The sequence below is a fragment of the Montipora foliosa genome, chromosome 5, assembly GCF_036669935.1.
Source record: "Montipora foliosa isolate CH-2021 chromosome 5, ASM3666993v2, whole genome shotgun sequence".
In the NCBI taxonomy this organism is placed as follows: Eukaryota; Metazoa; Cnidaria; class Anthozoa; order Scleractinia; family Acroporidae; genus Montipora; species Montipora foliosa.
In genome coordinates, this window is record NC_090873.1 from 2,298,429 (window position 1) to 2,309,479 (window position 11,051).

At 39.3% G+C, this 11,051-nt stretch overlaps 1 protein-coding gene across 3 annotated transcripts in view; it reads right to left on the reverse strand.

Moving 5' to 3' along the window:
• The window catches only part of LOC138003354 (uncharacterized), a 67,793-nt gene that overhangs the window by 44,307 nt on the left and 12,435 nt on the right, over positions 1-11,051 (reverse strand). For 2 of the 3 annotated variants that reach the window (XM_068849375.1, XM_068849376.1), the window contains exons 3-4: positions 5,864-5,904; positions 3,094-3,330 (exon numbers count right to left, since the gene is read on the reverse strand). In XM_068849375.1, the coding sequence (XP_068705476.1) occupies positions 3,094-3,319 (226 nt within the window). In that variant the 5' untranslated portion in view covers positions 3,320-3,330; positions 5,864-5,904. Of the gene's footprint in view, positions 1-3,093; positions 3,331-5,863; positions 6,014-11,051 lie in introns of those variants that run through there. The other variant, XM_068849374.1, reaches the window with a different exon arrangement.

Genomic DNA, 11,051 nt, shown 5'->3' on the forward strand with positions numbered 1-11,051 from the left:
GTCTCTCCGTTGGCAACTAAACGTTATTGTTATGCAAATTCTGCGAAAATTGTATTGTATTGACATCTAACATGGCCGCCGTGTCAAGAATACGTGTAATTTGAGCTATATAAATTCTAATCATTATATTCACTTTATAACAATCTCAGACTCGAAGATGTTAAATGGTTCGGTCAAAAAGTTCGGGAGCAGTCAACAACAAGTTGACAAAGGTCCCCAAATCCCCTCGCCAGAATCTTAAATGCACAAAGACAAAACGTTCCTCCATAACCTTGCACTTCCTAGTACAGCTGTCTTCTGCATTATTTACACATGAGCATCAATTTCAAGCTTTTAACATACTTCCCGAAGTTCTTGCTCACAACACCAAACACTCCAATTACCACCCTTTACCCCAACAATTTAATGGTTTCATCCTTGAGAAGCTAATATTTCTGCAATTTTTCAACCTTCTTTTGTTGCCAATAGAGCATATCCCAGGATAGAAACATCAATGAGTGTTGCCTCTTTTTTGGCCTTGTTTAGAATGACAATATCAGGCCTTCTTGCGTTCACCGTCTGGTCGCATTGAACGTTAAAATCCCAAAGAACCTTATGCGACTCCGAACCCAGCACCACTTCAGGCTTTTGATTGTACCATTTTTTTAGCTTTGGCAAAACCCACCGACATACATCCCCAGGGAGCGAGTCATAACAAATGACCAAGAGTCCCCTGAGGTCAATCTCCTGGTACTTATAAATCAAGCACCTTCCTTATAGCGTAGTTTTCCGAGTGTTACAGTCCAATTCTAACCATACTCTAACCAAAAAGTAAAACATGAAGCTCTTAGGCATAATGACACAACCATTGACAACCAATCAGGTCTCTTCCTTAACTGAAAAAGCCGCGTATCACGACCATCATTTGAAGAAGGCCAATGTATGCTGGATCAGGTTCATAGCTATAATACTCGTGGTTCTAACCGATTCTACATTCCATTTTGCCGTACTAATATAAGGATATTTTCCATCATTTACCAAGGCCCGGTCTTCTTCAATAAATTATGTTCTGACATTCGAAATGCTCTTTCATTATATTCTTTTCAATCTAAGATTAAAAACTATCTTTTGTCATGATATTAATCTGATTCTGATGTCTTCGACATCTTGTTCTTGTTACTAGCGTAAAATAAGGAAAACATCGTATTAGGTTTAATGGTAATTTAATTAAGCATTCTGACTTTCTTGTTCTTGTTACTGGCGTAAAATAAGGAAAACATCGTGTTAAGTTTAATGGTAATTTAATTAAGCAATCTATGTAGTCCATCGATCCATGTAAGTTCTTTCTGGGGGTCCAGGTCCTATAAGCCTCATGGTTTCTTCTGGGCTCCCTTGCCATGTGATAATTTCTTTTTATGTTGTACTTCGTAATGTATTGTGGCTAAATAAACTGAACTGAATGAGTTCTCTTCCCTCATCCTCTTTTGTTATATATAACCTTGCACAAGTTCGTTCTTAACCCTGGTTTTCACTAGAAACGCAAGCACAACCGTATAAATACCTCTTACTAACCGAGTTTTCTCGGTCCGTATCGTAAGTTACGGACCGAGTTTTTTCCCGTTGATTTATGGCCCAAGCGCGAAGCGCTAACCGATATTTATTATATCTCTGAGGTTAACCGGTGCGCGGGCAAGGAAACTAGTCAAAGTGAAGCGGAAGGTTCAACTGTCACAAAGAATCCCGTGCCAAAATCCCAAAAACTAAATCTTCTTGGCTGTTAAGTATGAAATACTTGCTTGCAAGATTCAAACAGTTTTCAGTACAAGTTTATGTAACAGAAATGAGATGAAAAACTCGCTAGATGATGTTTTGTCGAAATTTTAAATTTAGCGGGCTGTACAGCTAGCCGTACTGTAGAATACGGCCCGCTAATTTAGCCAATTACAGCGCGCGTACTATCTGAGAGATATAATAAGAGCGCTTATTTCACTTTGAAAACGGGGTTGAAGCAAGCATAAGCACAAGATCAAGAACAAGCACAAGGATCAATTTTTTTTCCTTTCCCTTTGGCTTGTGCTTATGTTTGAGTTCGCTTGCGTTGTGTGAAAACGAAACGAAGCATAAGCACAAGGAAATTTGTTGCGTCTGGCCAATTAAAGCACTCGTTCAAGATTCCATGAACATTTGAAAAAAATAGGGTTGCTGTGGTTGATTTTGATGCTTATGTCGACGTCCGTTTTCATTAGAATAAGCTGCTTATGCTTGGGCTTGTGAATGCGTCGCTAGTGAAAACCAAGCTTTACTTTCACTTTTCGCCATTGACGTAATGGTATGTTAATGTCAAAGCTCATGGCATTGGTAAATTGGGCCGGGTCCATCTGGTTCTGAAGTCAGTCAATGACGAATCATATTGAAAAAAGCTTCTAGACTGTTTACCAATAATCCAGCATGTCACCTCTGTCTAGAGAAAAACAGAAAATCGTGGATGCTCGAGGCCAAGAGGTTTTTCAACATTATTTCCATTAGTCAATAACTTTTACAGTTTCGGGGAAATTCATTTTGGAGATTAAGTTCCCCCCTCCAACAACCCATTTTGTTTGAACGAAATTGCTCTAGGTTTATTGCGTTTGAGTTGAAAGATTATCAGGTTAGGTTTACTCTAGCACAGACACAGATGGGCGTCTATAAAGGCGCCAATGAAATAACTTGTTGTTTAAAAGTGTCTGCGTCATAAGCAAACTGTCGCTATTAGAAAGTTCCTTTCCTGTTCTTCCTGGAATCTGTAGCTAAAAATAAATTCTTTCAACTATACAAAATTGCGAAAAAATATACTTACACATGCTAAAATTAAAAATACTGACTAAAAGCACTTTATTTTCACTTTAAGACTTGACCGCTGCTTGGTTCTCGCAGCAAATTTTGGATAATTTGCCCGACACAAAACCGTACTTTACCGCGTTTTCAAATTTTCGCAAATTTCCAAAAATATAAGAATCGCTGGAACCTGTTAATAGGATTTTTGAAAATAGTTCACTTAAGGGTATCTTTGGGAAAAATATGAGCTATCCGCCAAAATGGTCTTACAGGCAGCCATTCTTAACAAGGCAAGTATACCTGCATTTGCACTGTCAAGAACTCGAAGATCATGTTTGCCGTCCACTCCAGCTCTGTAATTTGCTTTGCTTCCACTATCCCACCGGACCCATACAATTGGTTCTTTGATGGGTGATTTTGTCTCGGTCCCGATGTGAACAACGGTTCCAACGTTTCCTTCACCGCCATCTTGGTTTCCCCACTTCCAGTCTGGTCCACGGACGACTCGCATTCCCAGAAATTCCATTTCACTGCAGCCTGAATTAAGAAGGGAAGAAGGCTTCAAACCCGCCACACGACACAAGAAACTCATTGCATCCACGCGTCTGTCTTATCAAGCGGGGCTAGATTAGCTAACAATGTGTCACACCATGCCAAACAAATCAAGGCGAAAGAAGCTTATATTGTACCATCGACATTCCTTACCTTCTTGTAATGTGGCTTTCTGTTGCTATAAGGAACTCTGCAGTTATCATAAGCTCTTAGCTGCTGAAGTTTGGTTAGCCAGGTTTATTAGCGGTCTTTAGAACAAGTGTGGGTGGAATAATCGGTTTAACAGCAGTTCAACACAAAGCGTTCCGTGGTTTGGTGAGCTGCGTTCCTAATAGCAGCAAAAATCACAGGCGCCCCAAGCTCATAGCCTGTGTACAGCCACCCACTCTCCGCACAAAAAAATCGGAGAGGAGGGTCTGTGATTTACCGTTGATAATCGTGTTCAATACCACGTGATTTTTCCTGGCATGTGTGGAAAATGATTTCATTGGTTTTTACCCATCGATCATTACATCATTGAAACAACGAGTTTTGATTGGCTTTTATTTTTCTCTCTCCACATCAACACCGTGAGAACCACCGTGAGAGATTTTACGATGAGTTCGTGTGTACTTTGCACACGGTAAAAAAATACGAATAAAAATCTTTTTGATGGTCAAAGAAGTTTTTCTTTTAAAGTGTAAAGTGGAAATCGATTCTACGTACATTTGTAGGAATTGTTGTCAGCAACGAAAGCGCTCCTGACGAATCTTCACGAGGTGAATATAGCACTATTCAAGAGATTGTCCACTCGAAAACGTCTCCCGCTATCCCTTACGAGTCAATGTAATTCCAACGCCTTGCTCGGACCAGCCTAGCCATTCTCAAGAACAATCTACAAAGCGTGTTGCCCTGGAAGATTTGAGATGTGGACATATCGAGGAAAATAGCAGCTCATCGGCATCGATATTTACTGCTCTGAAGATCAGAGCCGTAGGAAGACTTGCAAATACATCCTTTTCTTTAATGCTATAAAGCCAAGGTATCTTGAAATCTACCTCATTGACCACCATTTTGCGAATTTAGCTCCAAAGAAATATGAGCCACGCAAATTTTGGTCAGCGTAGATCACTTATAATGGCCGTTTTTATGCTAGAGACGTTAAAGTCGTCTGAGACGTTAAAGTCGTCTCAAGACGACTTTAACGTCTAGTATAAAAACGAGAAATAAGACAGACGCATTTAACGTCTGACGACTTTAACGTCTTGTCTTAAGTGCGTCGTTTAGACGCACTTAACAGACGACTTTAACGTCTCAGACGTTAAATGCGTCTAGTATAAAAACGGGACGCCCTAACTTAAACGCATTTAGCCCTGAGTCCTTTGTTAATCTGCACTTCGTTCCTTCCTTGCTCTCTTGGTCGACAAGACAAACAAGCCATGCGCCGAGGCTAAATCTAGTTCCTCGTCCATCGCCAGAAAATGCTGATTCCTAGACTGATTTCTGTCATTTGCATCTGTCCTTCCAGGCGAGGTCGAGACATAAATTTGAGAAGCTGCAATTCCGCCACGTTATTTGCTCATATATTCGTGTATTAACGTTTATTTGGTGCCGAGTTTGCTCATGCCCAGTGCCTTCCGATAATATAATCTAGCCATTTTTTTAGAAAAATCTTGTTTTTGTCCGTTAGTTTGTCTACTTTTATGCGTCCCGTTTTTATACCAGACCGCTTTAACGTCTCAGACGTCAAATGCGTCTTGACGACTTTAACGTCTCTAGCATAAAAACGGCCAATGTTTGCAAAATTATTCCAGAACACGATTACTAACGGTAAATCACAGACGCTCCTCTCCGATTTTTTTTGCGGAGGATAAGGATTTGTATTGCATTTGCATTGAAGCGGGCACAAGGTGTCATATTTTTGCTTTTGTGTGGCTAAGCTAATCACTTAAAAGAATCGCTCGAATATGAAAGAAAAAAGTGATGTCGTTAAAGGCAAACGATGGAATAAATATTTTGATGAAGTGAAAAACAAAACGGAAGTAATTTCTTCCTTGAAAAGTGACGAGGTTACAACAGCTGAAGTCGGTAGAAATTTAAATTATTGTTTTCGAGTTTGGTCTTGAACTTAGCGAATTAACAGATTTTGGCGTACAAAGCGGATTTTTTTTGTTGAAGACTAAGAAATATTTGATATCATGCAGACATGATGAACTACAAAGGAGACTCGTCGGGACTTGTCTTCTTTTGGAATATATTACTGCTGCAGGATGAGCTGATTCAGTACATTTATCAGTTTTGAAGAAGACACACATTCGTGAAAACCATTAATGTTTGTCGTTGATAAGTTATCGATTTCCTCGCCCACTATCGTCTCACGATTAGGCCTTGCTTTATTTCTAACAAGCTATTGAAAAATCGCGGAACCTATAACTGGCGAGTACAACGCTAAATTGAAACATCAACAGGAATTCTTTACTTCACAAACGAAAGCATATTTCATGATATTGTTTTAAAAAGCAACGAATTACCGACTTACCTTGTATCTTTTCCGGCCTTGATAGTGCTTGTACAGGTTGTCTGAAAGTGGTAAGGTTCTTTTACAACCAGAACACTCGAATACGAAATGCTAAGCACGTTTGCCAACGTCTCCGCTTCGGTTGATTTGAACAAAATGCTTGCGATTGCTTTTTCCTAGAATATTACAAATTCATAGGGTATTCCCCGGCTTTAACCTCTGGTGACTTGATTGGACTGTTGTCTCAACGTCACGTTTATTATTGAAAAGCAAAGTCATGCAATTTCTGGGGTATGTTTAAAACATAAAATGGCGAAATGACGAAATGGAAAATGACGAAATGGTAAAATGAATCCCATATGTTAGCACAGGCTCCCCAAATTGATACAAATTAATAACGGAATCGTTGAAGAAGAAAACCACTCGAGAGTGATTAATATGAGCAAAATTTTCAATAAAAACGTCTTGCCTCGTTTTAATGTGAGGCTTCTTGCCTTCCCTGTTTTTTTTGTAAGGCTTTATGCAATTTTCAGTACGTTCATGGTCGTTTTTAGCGTCGCTGTTTTCCCTATGTATATCCGATGCAACAGTCCTAAATATAAGCTGCTGTAAATTCGACCAAAAATTCCACTCAGACCAAGGTCAATAGTGCTGCTAAACATTTCAATCCTCATATCAGACAAAAATTTACGGAAAGGAATGTCACCGAAACTGGTTGAGTTTGCTTTTCGAGGAGTCTTTCTTCCGATGTTGCGCGCACAAAGCGGTTGAAAAACACGCACGGGTGTTTTGGTCTCAGTAATAATTACACCCAGGAAAGCACTGAGCTGTCCGGACCAATCTCAGGGAAATGCAGATGTATTAAAGATGTTTCGCAAACGAAACATAAACAATCAGAGTGTTTTACAGAATAATTGTAACAAAATTGAAGTTGGCTGCTGCCAGTAAGGTGTTTTTCAACCGTTTAGTGCACGCAACATCGGAAGAAAGGGGGAATCCGCGGAAAGGAAAATCAACCAGTTTCGGCTACTTTTCAATTCCTTTCCGTAAACATTTCAGTGTCTGATATGAGGATTGAAATATGTAGCAGCACTATTGACCTTGGTCTGAGTGGAATTTACAGCAGCTTATCTTTCCGACTGCTACATCGGAAGTTAATAAAGATACATATAGGAAAACACCGACGCTGAAAACGCTGTTGATTTTAAGACTAATTATAATTCCAATTTATGGCGTTGTTGTTGACGGGAAATTGTTGAATTCAAAATAAAGTTGTTGAAGTTGACAGATAAAGATTGTTCATATTGAGAAAGCTTTGTTGAATTAAAAATAAAGTAGTTGAAGTTGACAGACCAAGGTAAAGAGTGTTGATGTTGAGAAAGATTTGTTGAATTAGGTATCAAGTTGTTGGTTTTGACCCGAATTTTCATTGTTGAAGTTTGCTACAATTTGGCGACCATATTCAGAAGCGCAGAGCGATACGATTTAGTGAAAATCAAACTGTCAGAGTCGGAAGCAGAATACTGATTCCGCTTATGACTCCGTCGCTTACGATCCAGTGAAAACGTCGGAAGCAGAAACGGAAGAATAAACCAATCACAATACTCGATTCCAAGCATTATGATTGGTTGGGTCTTCCGCTTCTGCTTCCGATTCCAACAATCTAGTTTTCACTGGATCATAACCCACGGAGTCATAAGCGGAGTCGCAAGGAAATCATGGGAACGTTCTGATTCTTCCGACTCCGATTCCGTCAAGCTTACGACTCCACTTACGACTCCGTTCTTTGATTTTCACTAGGTCATAAGCGTTTTTACGACTCCGGCTCCATCGCTAGTGAAAACCAGCCTTAAGGGTGCGTTTTTTGGGGAAAATTGAATCCAAAAACGGATTTTGCGTTTTTTTTGGCGAAATCCAAAAACGGATCATGAATCTAAAGTATCCACACTCGAGTAGAATACTTCGGATCAAGTCTAATCCGGATTCTTCAGCGTTTTTTTAGGAAAGGATTTGAAAAAGTGTTTTTGACAAGCGGTTTTCCATGCAGAAATGATACCCAACAGCTATCGTACATGACAGTTTAATCCCAAACGTTTTTCTCGCGCCATCTTTACCGTACGATCGAAGACACGAATAGGTCGAATATAGTTAGGTTTCCTGAAAATTTCACACCAGAAATTACACTAAAAGTTTGGGTTTCGGACCCCAACCGAAAAACGGGCCCCAGAACAGAGAAGAATTTTATTTAGCAACCACAACTCGTGAAGACCTTTTTTTTCATATAAAAACGAAAGAAATCGTTTTGATACGTAGATCTTAGTATTTAAATTGTTTGCGAGGACATGTTGGAACCGGAACCACGGAACCGTAAACTGAAAGCTGTTTTTGTTTGTCGCTAAAGAAAGGAGAAATACTGGGAACCAGGAAAACGAGTGCGTTTTCGCGTATCCACTAAGCTTGGTGTTTCCGCTGCGTATCCACGTAGCCAAGGTTTTTTACTTCATTGACAGTTTTCAGTTCTCTTAACTTTCTCTTAGGGCCTGTTTACAAGGTACGATTTGCTGGGCCGATAAATCGTACCGTGTAAATTGTGTAAAAATGTAATTTTCCTCCAAAGATCTCCCCGTTGTCCTTTTAGTATCCGCCATTTTAATTTGGACGCTTTTATTTTTTTTAGCGGTATTTGTGCGCATTACCAACTCGCATAACCTTTGAATGGCATGCCGGTTTCTCTCTGAGTGTGGGCCCGACTTCAAAAATTCTGATAAAAAACTTGAATGGGCGTTCTCTGGCTAAAAATATTAAAAATTGCGAGCTTTCGACCAGTAGGACTGTGATCTTCAACGATGCGTTCTTTTTTCCCTTTGAAGACCACAGTTCTAGTGGTCGAAAGCTTGCAATTTTTAATATTTTTAGCCAGAGAACGACCATTCAATTTTTTTTTTTATCATGACTGGCTATGTTAACGTTCCTTTAATTTTTTCTTCAAAAATCGGTTGCACTGCAACTGAGTTTTTCAATGGCACCGATTTTCATTCCTATGAATCGGTCATTCATCGCCTGTCGAAATACACGGAAGGTTTGCGCTCCGACGACGTCGGGCCGATTAATCGGGCCGACAAATCGTACCGATCGTACCGTGTAAACAGGCCATTACGCAACTTTCTTCAACCATAGACTGCAACAAAGAAAGGACTCAAGGAAAAAAGCATGCTTTAAAAATTCCCATACTGCTTATAAGGTCCACTTGTTTTTCTTGTATGTTTATATCTTGCCCTCACAATTTGCACCTGTAAAGGGATTCCCGAGGAACACGCTTTTTGTGGAATGTTTTTGAAGCCGTTCAAAAAACTCGCAGCACGTGTTTTATCGGGTCCGCTGTTGCTCGTTTTTTAAACATTACATAATAATAATAGCAAAGGTCCAAGAACAGATCCTTGAGGCGCTCCACGTAAGATCGTTTCAGTGTCAGATATGCATGTATCTATTTCTATCGACTGTCGGCGATCTGAGAGATATGATCTAAACCAAGAATTTATAACTCCTCTTATTCCATAATTCCAAAAGTTTTGCTAAAAGAATCTCATGGTTAACAGTATCAAATGCATTCTTGACATCTATAAAAAATAATATTCCACAGGAATATTTTCCTTTGTCCAATAGATCAGAATGCATGCTGTTCACAATATCAAGAATCATATTCTGGGTACTATGTTTATTAGGAAACGTGCCATACCGCAAGTCATTAAGGATATCGTTCTTGTCTATAAACTTTATCAGTCTACGACATAGAAGGTTCTCAAATAAACGATTATCAATTGATAACAAAGAAACTGGCCCTTATACACTGAAATTATTTTAGAATACTTGAGTTTTGCAGGAAAAACCCCATTAAGTACGGACTGATTAAACAAATTCAGTTATAATGGTCTAGATATGGTGGATTTGGAAATTTTTAATAGTCTAACAGGGCTAGAATAGAGAGCTAGCCTGAGGCTTTATTGTTTGGTAACATGCCAATTTCAGACTCAATTTTGTGTGGTATCACTGGATCAAATAGAAAGTGCTCTGTAGAGGTGGATCAAGATAATCAGACAAAGTAGCAGACGGAAGTTGAGTGTATTACCAATTGTGTTAGGATCATCTGATTCAACGCTATGCTTGATTGGACGAATGAAGTGAATTCTTTTGGATTTTTTCCTCTTCCATTTCATTTCCCAAGAGTTTATCAATATCTTTCCATGTCGACCGGATATATTATTAATGTTACAGTCATTAACTTGTTTGTATATATTTATCATTTTAGGCCAATCTGATTAAAAAAATAGCTTGTTCTTCACTTTTATAGATTTCTTTAGCCCAGCCCTCAGCCAAAGTTTAGTTAAAAACAAAACAAAAAAACCAAGGTTAAACACACTAACACCAACCCGGCGTGGGCAACGTATCATACATGCGCACAATCATTTCACCCGGTCAATTAGCAACCATGGAAAGCTGTCTCAGCCTCGCTGGGTCTCATCAGCATGCTGTACTTTTCATTCCAGACGGGTGTTTTAGACACCCCTTTACGTGGCAGCTTCACACAACAAATGCGGTAAGCTGTGTTGGGAACAGCACAGCTAGCTGTTCTTTCACGGCATTTCCAATTTTCGCACACAAACATCCCTGAGGGGTGTATGTTTGTTATCTACACGGTTAATGGTTTTATAAAAATAAAAATAAAAAAAACTGAGAGAATGATTTATTCACATCGCAGTTATCAGAAACCTCTTTCCAATTAATTGCACTTGAGTCATTTATAAGTTTATCAGCCTTAAAGCTGTACCCGGTAATCTTTGCTTGTTTGTTACGACAATGCAGACTTGTGAAAGATCTTTCCGTGAACGCTTTCTATTCACTTCACTTCAATCCAGTTGTAGCGTGCTTGAAGTCCTCAATATCACAAAATGCAAACATGATGGAATCGGTTATCGCATGCATTACCATTGCTTAGCTGTTTTTGGCCTTCGTTGCCTTTTCTTTTCCCGAGCTCCTTGATAGAACGAAGAACGGGAAACGTCTAACCGCTATTCACAGATGGCAACACAAACATAATTTATATCAAACGCGCTGTTGATTTCGCCTCTCATTGAAAAGTCGAAAATGAGATGCCGTTTATCAAGTCAAGTTATTTTTTTAAAAATGCATCTCAGCTGAGATTCAGTGTTTA